The sequence below is a fragment of the Leiobunum rupestre genome, chromosome 4 (genome assembly GCF_980474605.1).
Source record: "Leiobunum rupestre chromosome 4, qqLeiRupe1.1.hap1, whole genome shotgun sequence".
Classification (NCBI taxonomy): domain Eukaryota; kingdom Metazoa; phylum Arthropoda; class Arachnida; order Opiliones; family Sclerosomatidae; genus Leiobunum; species Leiobunum rupestre.
The window spans coordinates 42712070-42725678 of NC_143387.1; the positions used below are offsets into that span (position 1 = coordinate 42712070).

At 33.0% G+C, this 13609-nt stretch overlaps 1 protein-coding gene and 1 long non-coding RNA gene across 6 annotated transcripts; one reads left to right on the forward strand and one right to left on the reverse strand.

Moving 5' to 3' along the window:
* Window positions 1-474: 474 nt before the first annotated feature.
* On the reverse strand, window positions 475-1942 carry LOC149947885 (uncharacterized). 4 transcript variants are annotated; one of them, XR_016480437.1, is made up of 7 exons: window positions 1859-1942; window positions 1385-1642; window positions 1255-1317; window positions 1067-1177; window positions 891-1007; window positions 744-830; window positions 475-657 (listed from the first exon to the last, which is right to left on the reverse strand). It is a non-coding gene; the product is annotated as an uncharacterized LOC149947885 (long non-coding RNA). The 4 variants fall into 4 exon arrangements; XR_016480436.1 differs by lacking the exon at window positions 1859-1942 and adding an exon at window positions 1719-1745; XR_016480435.1 differs by lacking the exon at window positions 1859-1942 and having other exon boundaries at window positions 1067-1174; window positions 1385-1712.
* A 3208-nt stretch (window positions 1943-5150) lies between these two features.
* Window positions 5151-12516, forward strand: Pop2 (CCR4-NOT transcription complex subunit Pop2). 2 transcript variants are annotated; one of them, XM_090172204.1, is made up of 7 exons: window positions 5151-5407; window positions 6979-7187; window positions 7522-7715; window positions 8812-8973; window positions 9120-9297; window positions 10932-11009; window positions 12063-12516. In XM_090172204.1, the coding sequence occupies exons 2-7, from the start codon at window positions 6999-7001 to the stop codon at window positions 12309-12311; spliced, it is 1050 nt and encodes a 349-aa protein (XP_090028330.1). In that variant the 5' UTR covers window positions 5151-5407; window positions 6979-6998; the 3' UTR covers window positions 12312-12516. The 2 variants fall into 2 exon arrangements, with proteins under 2 accessions (XP_090028330.1, XP_090028331.1); XM_090172205.1 differs by lacking the exon at window positions 5151-5407 and adding an exon at window positions 5652-5667.
* The last annotated feature ends 1093 nt before the right edge of the window (window positions 12517-13609 follow it).

Below are 13609 nucleotides of genomic sequence, written 5' to 3' on the forward strand. Positions count from 1 at the left end.
ATATTTTACGTAAATTTAAACTTCAAACAATTGAAAATGGTACAAACTTGTGTGGCTTCCAATCGTCAAAGTCGGTCACCAAAGGAAAAAATACCATTTCACAAGTATTTCTTGTTTTTATCATAACAATTTCAGGTCTTTGTTTAAAACCTTGTATTGTCCATTTTTCACAATAAAGATTACCTCAATCTAACTTAAACTTGTGCTCAAAATATCTTAAGGCAATAAATCGATTGAACTTAATACCCGGAAAGTATCACTTTGTTTGTGGAAAACACTTTAAAGAATCAGATTATCATATTGGCAAAAACGCGAAAGATCTCACGCGGAAAATTCTTAAGGAAGACTCAATTCCTTCGGTTTTTGCGAGGGGAAAAAGTGATCTAACATTCACCTTAAAAAGTTATCAAGGAAATTGAACGACATTTAATGTAAATATTTAGAAATTCGAATGGGCATATATTGCCATCCTTCAGAGGTATCAAGAATATGAAGGATTAACGTTGGCTAACAAATTATAAAAATTTCATATACAGTTTAAAACTCAAAAAATGAAAGTCAACTTGGCCGCACAAACAGTTAGCAGTTCTGTGGCAAAAAGCATAGAATTTTTGAAAGAGGCTGGTGATCCAGTGTTTCAAGGAAGCGGGCCAACATCTAAATTTATATCAAAAATTGATCAGTATCTACAAAAAAACAATTTTTAAGCAACTTTTCTCCACAATTTTGACACCGTATCTTACCTCACTGTCCCTTGCAGTTTGTTTGAGGTATTGAACTCTCGAAATCCATGGGCTAAAGGTTACAAGGCACCAATTCAGCTTTCCAACCTTGAAATAACCAAATGTTACATAATGAAGACTAAAGAACTTCTATTCAATTTAACAGACCTGGAAGGCAACTTGATTTTTTAAAGCCAAAGAAAGACAGCCATTATTGGTTTTGGTGTCACAATTCACAGTGTTTTGGACATTGGAGAGAAGTACATTGTTCCCCCTGATGGACCACTGAAGTATATTTTTTTAAATACCAGATTTTGCAAACAATTGTTTATTTTTTAAGGTACCTTTTAACTTAAAAACTTTCGCAGGACCATTTAGAGTTATATTTTAAGTTTTTAACACAATTCGTCAGCAAGGAGGTTGGAACAACAATCCTACTTGTAGAAACTTCACTGCTGCATACAAAAACCCGTTGGTTACTAAAATTGAAAATCAAAAAAGTGGCCACTTAATTGCTTTGGACAACACTCACGTTCCAAATTTGTGCATGGTGCCAGTTCCAACCAACGAACTTAGAGTTATTAAAGAAGAATCTCTAGAGGAAGAAATGGATGACTTTATTATGTTTCTTACTGATGAAACATCAACATCCAACATCTTACGAGAAAACATAATCCGTTATATGGCTGGTTTTGTTGTAAAGAAATTACAAAAAGAATTAAAATCCGAAATATGTTTACACGCTTTAGACGAAAGGCATTCCTCACTATCAAGTCATAGCTATGTAAAGGGGGATCCAACCAAACTTCTTCTCCTTTTAAAGGACAATGGTGGATTATGTCATCCGACAGCTAGTGTTCTCAAGATTTGTAGCTTGACCGAGAAGGCAGTGAGATACTTTGGATCAATTCAAACTGTGGCTAAAAACATTGACTTAAAAATAGAATGTTTGGTTCTGCGCCAGTTAGTAACGGACAATATTTTTCCAACTCTTACTGAACACATGTTTGATCACAACACCACGTTAATGTTTTGATGAAAAATATTATCGAAATATACGTTAACATAAGGCTGAGGAAAATAAGCAGAGACATAAACAATCAAATGAAGAAAGAAGCTATTCGAAAAAGACTCACCAAGCTAATACTTTTTCAAGGGCAATAAGAGTTCTTTAATCCTTTATCAGTGTGTGTAGAATCCCTTCCACAATTATACCTCCCTTTTACATCCTTTGATTGCTATGTCAATAGCCAAATACTCAGACACTGTTTATTTTTATTCCTATTATCATGTATTTCTGCTATTATTTATATTAATATTGAAACTAATATATTCATTATTATTATTATTATTATAAATATCATTAATATTTACTCACATTTCATTATATAATTTGGAAATTTATTGGTACATTCCCCTATACTTCCTTTGTTTACATCTTACAGCTGACTTACTTTTTTTAGTATAGTCAAGGCAATAGCCTAGGTATAGTTAGCCGCGCGTAGACGCCGTAGGCGGCGCCACGTAATTTTGTCCATATCACGCACAAGAAAGCGCCATTTCTCAAAACCGGCCTCAATTTCGTAGATCCAGCAGTTTGTCTAGGTATAAGTATAGTCCCTATGTCTATGGCCCCGTAAATCGCCTCGCATCTAATGTAAATTTGCGTGTATGAATAATCCCGATAGGGGCGCTACATACGACCAAAAACCTACTATCACCAAAGGCGGGGAATACAAGCGAAATCGCGGAAAAATGTTTTTTCTTCGGTTTTCCACTTTCCTATTTTGAAAAAACAAGGTAAAGTAAGTTAAACTATCTTATCGCAATATATTTATGTATAATTCATAATTTTAAAAAAATATTACCATATAAATATTAAATGAAGAAAAAGAGACGCGTTTTTTACGCGAAGGCGCCATATTAGAATACATAGTTTTGAAGGCTGTAAAGGTGTTTAGAGCGTTTTGACGCGTAAATAATGTCTCTCTTAAAATTTATAAATCTTTAATAATAACAAATCTTTATTAATAGTATATATATAGCAAATTCACGAGTTTATAACCGTTCTTAGGTAGTATTTTCTGTAAATCTAATTAGTTTTAAGAGTAACAATCTTAAAACTAATATAATTGAAGATAAAAGATGTTTATGTACATCTTTGGAACTAAATAGGTAAAAGATAGATGGTCTTCAGCCTACATTAAAGAGGATGATTTCTGTTCAGGCTCGCTTAAGAAGGCTGGGTCCCCGGGGCGGCGGCAGTGTTTTGTGACACCCCCCAGGACCGTGCAGAAGTTTTCACGGGTCCGTCTTCTTAAAGTTTAATCGCTCTGATTTGCACCCCCCCTCGAGCTTCTCCGATGGCACCCCCTGCTGCCCTGGTACCCTTGGCGGACCGCCCCCTCCCGCCCCCCCCCTTAGGCCGCCACTGAGGTTTGTACCTTTATTATGGAAAAAATTTTCAGTCAGATAAATTTACAAACCGGCCCTTTCTAAATATACAATATTATTCTAGGTTGAAAAAGATGAAAGCTTAAAACTTGTTGAAACCTAAAATTATAATTTATTGCGCTTATAATATATTTTAACTTAATATTAGTTTGAAACTTTTCGCTGATGACAGCAAGGTTGGACGGGGTGTTTCCTCAACGGCCGACGCCTTGCTCCTTCAATCAGATGTAAATGCTCTCGACCTTTGGGTCTGCTCTAACGGTATGAGCTTTAATTCTTCAAAATCATCAGTCCTGCACTGCGGGAGTAATAATCCCCAATTCTAATATCGTCTTGGTGGCCGAATTATTGAGTCCAAGCATATCATTCGTGATTTAGGGGTAATGCTCTCGGGGGACACTCACTGCAGAGCTGCTTCTGCCCGGGGAATGAGAACCCTGTACCTATTAAAGCGCTCCTTTTCTTTTTTCAGTGCCAAATCTTTTAAGATATTATATAGTACCTACGCCCGTCCCCACCTTGATTACTGCTCAAGTATTTGGTCCCTCACCTAGTTAAAGATGTTGAGAGACTCGAGCGGGTACAGCGGAAAGCTACAAAACTTGTCTCGGGTTTACGTACCCTCCCCTACACTGATCACCTTAAACGCCTGGGCCTCTTGTCCCTTTCTGACCGTCGACTTCGCACTGACTTAATCGAGACCTTTAAAATAGTTCATGGCCTATACGATGTGGAAGCCGACCATTTTTTTACGATTAAGTTGACTGGCCGTAAAGCTCCAACTCTGTTCAAAACCAGATACAAAAGTCTAACCAAAAGGGTCTTTTTCACGCAACGTGTGATTAATGACTGGAACGAGCTTCCCTCAATTGTCAAAGCTAAATCCTCGGTCTGTGCCTTTAAATCCCGTCTGGACACGTTTCGTGGCTGAACTTTTTAGTCTATCCCGCCCTTTTTATAATACTTCTGTATATATTTTTTGGTTACCTCCATCCACTCTTTGTAAATACCCTTGAGTGTCACTTTTAAATTCATTAACTTTCCATAGTGTGTGTGTAAATTCTCCCTTAAGTCTCCCTATTTGTATTTTTGTTTGTATTTCTACTTTCCCTATAGACTACCTGTTGTACGTTTCTAAGTGCGTACTCAGGAGCACAATAAGTGTATCTCAATTTCTCAATCCTGAATAAAAAAGTATAAGTATAATAAAAAATGTTAAAATAATATATATACCCTGAAGTTATAGTGAATCTTCTTTTCACTTTTTGTTTTATTTATTTATTTACATGTGTTTCAAGTATTAAACAATAATACCTTGGAGGATAATACTATGTTCCTGGCAGCATCTAGAGGATGTTCTTGGTTTCTGTTTAACTCTTTTATAATTTATAAACACTGTTAAAAAATTTGAATCATGAAAAAATATTATACTATTAGTTAAATATTAACCTACATTCGGTTTAATTCAATGTTTTTTAAAATTTATTTAAAAATAATTGTTTTTTGTGGATTTTTCCTATCTGACTAACGTTAAATTTTGGTAGTAGCCATAGAGATAGAAAAGAACTAGAGGGAAGATTACCGCGTTAAGGCGCCCCTGTTTTTGACCGGAAAAATTCATCCCCCCCAGCGCATGTATGAAGGCGGAGATGGGCAGAATTTGCAACGCCATCTATCCTTGGAAGAATAAAACAAGTATACTTGTTTTATTCCTCCAAGATCTATCCTTCCTTTGTTTACATCAAATGACAGTTGGTTTTCAAAATGGCATAATGTATTTCATTTCACCGCGCATCGATGGCGCCACGTAATCTGCCCATCTCATGGCTTCCTACATTGGCGAAAAGGGGGTTGGCAATCGCGGTCAATTTCGCCAGATACAATAGTGCCTCTATTTCTTTTCTATCTCTATGGTCGTAGCGAAAGCCTGGTGGGAAAATATATACACGGTAAATTCAGGCGATTGACGGGGCCGCTAAAGCGCGGTACGCGCGATCGAAGTTGGCGGTGGCTCTGGAAATGTTTTAACACATTCGAGATATTCACTATGGAGTCTGTTTCCGAAGATCTAAGGCTTAACCATTGAAAATTATATTTTTTGACGTTTGACTCGTTTTGAGAAATTGACACAGTATTCTTTAGTTTTTATGTCTCGTTGTAGATTGCTTGAATTTTTTTTACAGAAACAAAGTTGCATAGAAGATAAATTACTTTTACAAAACATTTTTTAAGTAAGTTTTTAAACACCCCTACTAATAAATAGTTTATATAAATTTAAAGTGGATTTAATCATTTTATGATAAGAAACAGCCTTGGTCAGGTGACTCAGGTCTGCAACAATTACCTAACTATTCCTTGTAAGCTAATACATTGAATAATCCCTTATAGACTGACGAATTCCCTTATCACTTGGACAAATTCATAAAATGAAATTGTTGAAACAAAATTTCTTACCCTTGGTTCTGGACCTTTAATATTCTGTTTACGTTTCGTAAGAAAGATAAAATTTATCTTTACCAAAAGGTTGAAGTTATGGCAGAGAAGTACACCAAATAATATCGTTAGGAAAAAGCATTGCTTTATAAAGCTTGACTGTAATGTTAGTAGATGTGGCAGTTACAAAGACTGTAGATTAATAAACCAGCTTACCTAAACAAATTGTTGAAAACACTCTACTTCTTGTAGGTCAAGCATTACTATGGGGATGGAAGGGGAAAGTTTTGGAACAAATATCCAATACAGATAGCAGTGTAAAAATATACTGGTTTAGGGACAACCTGTAGTTAAGGTAGTTAATCTCTGCAATGATTTTGGGTTTACGGAAAAGGCTATATTATTTTTAAGAGTACTTACAAGGCAATGTCACATCATTCCCATAGAAAATAGCAGAACTACCAAATTGAAGTCCATGGCGAAAGCTAGATTTCCTATTGCTGAAAGTAGTATGTATATATATATATATATATATATTTAAAATTTATTACTATTCTGAGTACTCTATAGTGATTTCAATTTTAAGTCACACTTAGGCTGGTGCAGGAGTAGATCGTAATGGGCTGCCTTTTAAAGTTCCTTGTTTGTAGAGAGGTGAATGTTGACTATTTTTAAACATTTTCCTATATGCCTCACTACGTTTGTATTGACTTTTCTGCCATATCTCCTTAAACAGTGAAATAGTTACAACACTTGGGTGTTGTTGGTAGTAATTTGTAGCAATTACGTAGAGTTTTGATAAGCCCTTCAATAAATTACAAATTAAAGCCAAGTTGTGCTTTTTTTACTTTTTACCTCTATACTCTTGTATCCTTTTTGTCTGCGTGTGTAAGTAATAGATTTTTAAGGGTGCAACAACTAACACTAGAGAAGCTTGAAAATTTACCCATAGATCAATTGACATAGTGGATTCTATAAAATGAAATCGCAATGCAGCATGAAACTAATTTTGTTAATTTCAAAATGCATTAGAAAATGTTCAAAGGCTTAAATTTAGGTCTTGCAGATCTTCTTTGTAGTTTGTACTGATATAAAATATTATTATTGGAAATTGGGTTGCAGCTAAATCGCAATAGTCTTTCTAAGTTGTGTTTTTAGTTTGGAAATATTATTACATCTGTTAGTTGTGTGGTAGATTCAACTAAATCTTATTTATTCGTGTTTGGAGGCAAGAGTGACTGTTATGCTTGGTTCTTTTTCACAGTTTGAAATCACAAACTTTGCAGAGCATATGATTTGAGGAATTGCTACGTGTTGGTTCATGGCTGTATCCATCATTCATAAAAATTAATTATAACATTATTTTTAGGTTTTTGAGCAAACGATCATATGGTTGCTAACAATGGTAACAGCAGATCCAGCCCAAATGGCAATGGGAGCAGTGTCTCTTCCCATTTACACGGCAATCAACAAATGAACAATGAGGCTTGCGGAATCAGGGATGTCTGGGCTGCCAACCTCGAAGATGAGTTTAAAGTCATCCGGCAGGTGGTCCTCAAATATTGCTATGTAGCCATGGTAATTATATATATATATATTTTTAAATCTGTTAAATTATAATTGGAATAATTTAGTAGGATAGTAAATACATAAGGTGGTTTTTCATAAAAAATATCGGGAGTATTTTGTACAGTTTACATATTTTCCAGTTCTTTTTCGTGCCCACCCTCCCCTTAATTTATTATATATTGATGAACAGTTACGAATATTCAGGGTACTTTGAGAACTATCATAGTCTTATTTCGTTAGTTTTATAGCCGAACTTAATTACCAAGTGTGTTTGGCTTTGATACGAGGACATTCAAATATCTTGATAAAAAAGTGAGTTTCTTAAACCACTTTTTTTTGTTAGGATACGGAATTTCCAGGAGTGGTTGCTCGTCCAATTGGAGAATTCAGAAGCAGTGCAGATTATCAGTATCAACTACTTAAATGTAATGTTGATCTTCTCAAAATTATCCAGCTGGGCCTCACATTTTTAGATGAAAATGGAAAGACGCCTCCTGGCTATTCCACATGGCAATTTAATTTCAAGTTTAACTTGACGTAAGTATCAATTATAAATTAAATTTAATGAGAGAAAGTTGTTATGCTGTTTAATATTTTATATATACCAATATGGTTTTCTCATTTGCATTTTGCTATTTATTTTTTTATTATATACATCAAAATACATACGTCATTCTTAGTCATGCCGTCATGGGGTCATCAGATGCTAAGCATAACTAATATTGGCAGAGTTTTAGGGTAAAATATTAATAAATTTTTGGCAAGATTTTGAAGAGCACTAAGAAATATTCAAGGCTCCAGACAAAAAAAATGAAAATAATTTTACCAAATTTTAAGAGATTCTCGTGAAAATCTCCCACGAGTTAAAGAGACGAATCTGGTTGTGTGCTCGAAATGGGACTTGCTTAGTTCATTTGATAAAAAGTCGATTATTTTAAAGGGATTTACGAACTATGGTGCATAATTGTCCAACTTTTAAAAAATTTAATTTTGCATTTTTTGAATATTATATTTTGAATGTTTCTGGTAAATGAAATTTTTAAAACTGCACATTCTACATAGTTTGAAGTAAAAAAAATCCATAGAGTTTGTTTAAAAATCTTTCAAAAAATTAATTTATTAATATTTTAGCAAAAAGATCTGCCAAACTTGGTCTTTAAGCATAGAAGCAAATGTGCAAAATTTTTAGATTCGTTGACCTATGGTAGAATGTAAGTTCCTATGGTATGCCCCATATCAAACTTTTTTGACTTTAGAGTTCGATTTAGGTTCCTTGTATAGCACTTTCTCTATCAGTTTTTGTACATAGGATTTTGAGATTTTTGTAAGATTTGCGTATGAACTATATGGGTGAAAATTTATTTGAAATTTTTATGTTTACATTGAAATTTGGGAGTTTTTGGTAACTCACCAAATTATTAATTATGATTTAGACTACCCAGTTTTCAATTGCATTTTTGATTTCACTGCTAAAAAAATAGTCATGAAGGTTTAATAAATGGCATTTCATATTTTCTTAAAAGTTTTAATTAAACGTTTTTATTAAATAGAATTATAAGGTTTCAAGCTCATTTTTAAAAGTGAAATTTCAGCTTTACCAAAATAGCTGTCTTACCATTTGTTATTTTATAAGGGAAGATATGTACGCGCAAGATTCCATTGATTTGCTCCAGAACAGTGGAATTCAGTTCAAAAAGCACGAGGAAGAAGGGATAGACATCTATGAATTTGCACAATTACTGATGACATCTGGAATTGTGCTAATGGATGATGTTAAATGGCTCTCCTTCCACAGGTATTTACTGTTGTTTTATCGCATTTAATGATTTTATTCCATAATAATCAAATTGTTTTAATCAAGGTAAAAGATAGTCTTTATAGTTAAGGGGAAAAAATTTACTCAAAATATACATATGGTTAACATTGTTTTATTTTGTACAGTGGTTATGACTTTGGATACCTTTTGAAACTTTTGACTGACCAAAATCTTCCTACTGAAGAATCAGAATTTTTTGAACTGCTGAGAATTTATTTTCCAACAATTTACGATGTAAAGTACCTCATGAAAAGCTGTAAAAACCTAAAAGGTGGACTTCAGGAAGTGGCAGAACAATTAGAGGTAAGTGATTTTTTTTGTTACAGTGATAATGTGAAATTGAAATAACGGTTAAAGTTTTTATTCATATAAAATATTCTGCAGCTGTAAAAAACTGCCATTTTTGCTCAGATTATAACAGTTATCTTCACATTTTGACTTAAATGTTTGTTCTATTGTTATACTAAACACTTTAAATGGATAAAGAAATGCCATTTAATTTACACGTGTGAACAATTTTGAATCGATTAATCTTAATTTAAGAAATTAGTGTTGGGTTAGAAATGTGCTGAAATAAAGTAAAAAGCTTCTATTCTTTATGGGGTTATATTTTTTGTTAGATTAATTGAAAAGGGAGGGGATTCCAAAATAGTCCACAAAACTAACTAGTGTAGTGGCATAGTATGGCTGTGCTGGGTAGTGTCTATGAAAATATTTTATTTGCAATAATGAACAGGGTTGCCACACGTCAGGGAAAACAGGGAAATCAGGGAAAAGTCAGGGAATTTAAAAATGGGCCTAAAAAGTCAGGGAAATGTCAGGGAATTTTAAGAATTGGTTAAAAATTCAGGGACAAGTCAGGGAATTCAATTTTATCTTGGCACTTGTTGAAGGTAATTCAACTCTAGATCTATGACAATTTCTATGATTATCATTTATTTCCTTGAATGTTTTGCAAATTTTTTCAACATTGAAATAACCTTTTTACTAAAATATAAGTTCATCTTAATTTATTAACTTCTGATAAAAGTAAAATATAAAAGAAAAATTTTGGCCTTAATAAGTCAGGGAAAATCTGTTAAAATGGTCAGGGAAAACAGGGAATAGTCAGGGAATTTGAATCTGAAAATTTGGTGGCAACCCTGATGAAGATTTTAGTAGTTAACTCGCAATCGTAAAATTGGTGTCTAGTGAAAAATCATGTTAACGTAAAAGTTCTATAAAGCTTAGTAAAAACAATTAAACCCTTAAGATATTTTTAAAAAGCTTTTGAAGACATCAAAATTATTGTTTGAAATTTCATAGGGCATTCTTGAATGTCATGAATTAGTGCTTGACAATTATTTTGAAATTTTAGCCAAAATGTTAATTCAACTTAACATCTTAATCAGATACAACTTATAACTTAATTAGAGTCAAGGATCAGATTTAGTTTTTATAGTTTTCTTCCTTGTGCCTAGTAACTGGATTTCATTTTAAAATAAAACAGAACACAGCGAAGCTCGATAACCTCAGTATTTCCCAAAAGGCCCTTGGTTGTAACTTCCTGCTAAAAAAAAATATAGAATATCTTTCAAACGTTAAAGGGCCACTGAATCATCAAAATTTCACTAGTTTCCTGCGCTAGTCTCTGGAAATCGGGCAGTAAAAGTATGATTTGTCGGATCTGCTATCATGAAATAGGAGTTACGTGAAATTCCAGCTGAATTTTTCAAATATTTTTGTGGTTAATTAACATCAAGTCAAATCATACCTACTAGTAGCTAGTTATGGAATTTTTACTTAGGCAGTCATATTATAGACTTATAATATTAAGATTTCTTTGTATTGATAACCTCGATTGGGTTTAATGTTGTAAATTTTTTTCTGACACATGCAGAATACACTCCTGAAATCCTTAGTTTTCTATAATACAGTTGCATATTTTACATTTATAGCTGGAAAGGATTGGTCCACAACATCAAGCCGGAAGTGACAGTTTGTTGACTGGCGCTGCTTTTTTCAAAATGAGAGAGGTAATTACACTGTCAGAATTTACAGAATTGTGCTCACACTCAGTAGGCAAAATATTAGATCTGGATTTTGAGATACCTTCTGAAAAATGAGCTTTATTTTTCCAATCTGTTGAATATAGTTTGTAAAACTTTAAGTATTCCCAGATTCATTCAAAGCAATAAGCTGAAATATATAATATTTCCATTTAGTTCCTATTAAAATAGAATAGTAAGTGACTATTCTATAGTGCTTTCATGTTCAAATATGTAAGTGCCTGTTGTCAAAGTTTGGCACAAAATGTTACTCATTTACTTTTGTTCATTAAATGTAAAACTTACGAAATAACATTAAAAGTTTCATAAGAAAAGCTTTCTTAGCTTTTTGGGGTCTCATTAATTATTTCTGTAATGTTAAATATACTTTATAAGATTATATTGGGTGTTAAGTTCTTTTTAGTCAAAAACTAATACAACCTGTGTGTGTGTGTGTTATATAAGTGTTTTCAACTATGAGAATCTTTTAAAACAACCAACCTTTTAGTAGATGCAATCTTCATCTGATAACGAAATATAACAGAAGTATTGCTTTGCTTGCGTCATTCGTTATTCAATTTATGAAATATAATTCTTAAATTATGGGAGTATAGTTTATTTTACAACACTACTGGAGCCCTAGTGATAGTGGTGTGTTAGACCTTTCATAGTAGGTTTTGCTTTACCATTTTTGATATTACTTACCCTAGTCCAATTTAATCCAGACTGCTTGCTTTTATCAATAAAACCCCCAGCAGTGTGAAGCCTAACATACATAAAAATTGGCTATGCATGTCAACAAGTTATTCCAATATATAAAGATGTGTGAAGCATTGTTAGATCAATTTTGATTACATAGTTTAGCATAAGAGGCATGTTAAATTGGAGAGAAGTCAACTGCCGCTTTTAATAGATGAGCTTGAAAAGTAGAGGAACTATTTGCTGTAGCATTAGATGCTGTGACCATATCTAGTTTTTTCAATCTCAAGGACTTTAAGAGAAAAGTAATGAACAGCTCTACTGTTATTTCTTTAAAATCAGATGTTTTTTGAAGACAACATAGATGATGCAAAATACTGTGGTCATCTATATGGTTTGGGAACCTCTTATGTTGTTAATGGCAACTCTTACCAAGAGGAACCAGCTATGGCACCTACATCAACTCCGTCTTCGTCTACACCAGCTACGCAATCTTCTATTCAAACCACTTCTAATTCTCAATCGACTTCCAACAATGCAAACACTACCAATTCGACCAATAATACAAACTCCGCAACAGTAAACTCTTGACCCGCAGATAATTAAATTCTTTATCTTTACCAATTGCGAAAAGTGGTCCAGTTTTTCATCAATTAGGATCATTCATCAGTAAAATCAGACTTGTTTATAATTTTTTAACAATGAATATTAGGGATCACCGTTTTTTTGAAACAATTGTGTACAGGCCTATTTGTTTTGTATCAAGTCTTTAAAATTTCCAGAATTAAAAGTTTTATTCAGTAGAAAATGTGTTTTTCTTCTGTCAGTTTTTTGTGGTAAATTGTTGTAATATTGGCAGATGTAATACTGCTTATATACAAATAATCTTAAATGTTTCATATCTTTTTACTCGTTAGCATAATGATAAGAGCAAAAGAAAAATCTAGCATGTTGCTTTTGGAAAAAATATACTGATGGAGCACACTAACTTAATAAAAACATGCATAAAATATCCGTCATTTTGGACTATTTTCCATAATTTTTAGGTTATGCTGTATTGAAAAGAATTATATGGATGAGTCAACCTTAATTTCAGAACATTTTCTGTAGATCTCAAAATATTTAAGAGTATTTAATCTTAAATCTTCACGATAATATTAATGAAATTCAGTTCATTAGTATTATTCAAAATTATTTCTATTATTAACACATTTTGTCCTGGGAAGCAAATTTACCAATGTTTAATTATATAAAGGATTTGAAAAGAATCATATTTAGAAATTTGGCGAGCCCATTTGTGTATCATCATAAAGTGTTGTTTTTAATATAATACACCAAATATTGTTTCTAGTCTAAACTATTGTTTTTCTCCATTGAATTATGAATTAGTATCAATGACAGATCCATCCTCTATTAATACTTTATTTATTAATTTCTATTTTATATCAATAGTTCATTTTGAGCTGTTTAGTAGATAATGTGCTTGGCTAACTTTTCGTCAATGTTTTTTAAAAAATTATTTTTTTAGTTGATATCTTTAAAAGTAAAGTTCATGTCAGTGGCATCACACAGGCTAACACCCTCAGATAGGGAAGCTAATATTGACCTAACTCAATATCCATCAATTAGTTCAAAAAATAATAAGGTAAGAGGTCCAGGACACCATTCTGTCTCTGGTTAATTTTGTGTCAACAATAAGGTCAAGGAAGTTATTTTTAAGTTAGACAAATGTTACGAGATAGGGCATATGTAGAACACGACCATCTACTCCCTAAATGAACCACTTTCCACCACTGATTTACCATTAGGTTTCATTAATTACACCTTTCCCACACCATGATTGGAATTTTGGCACCTGTGTTCCCTATTGTCACCGTTTGCCCCTTTGC

Bases quoted from the DNA above. Each gene is read 5' to 3' on its own strand.
- Pop2 (XM_090172204.1), top strand. From the start codon at position 6,999: ATGGTTGCTAACAATGGTAACAGCAGATCCAGCCCAAATGGCAATGGG. The intron at 7,716-8,811 runs GTAAGTATCAAT...TTATTTTATAAG, and splicing joins AATTTCAAGTTTAACTTGAC to GGAAGATATGTACGCGCAAG. The intron at 9,298-10,931 runs GTAAGTGATTTT...TTACATTTATAG, and splicing joins AAGTGGCAGAACAATTAGAG to CTGGAAAGGATTGGTCCACA.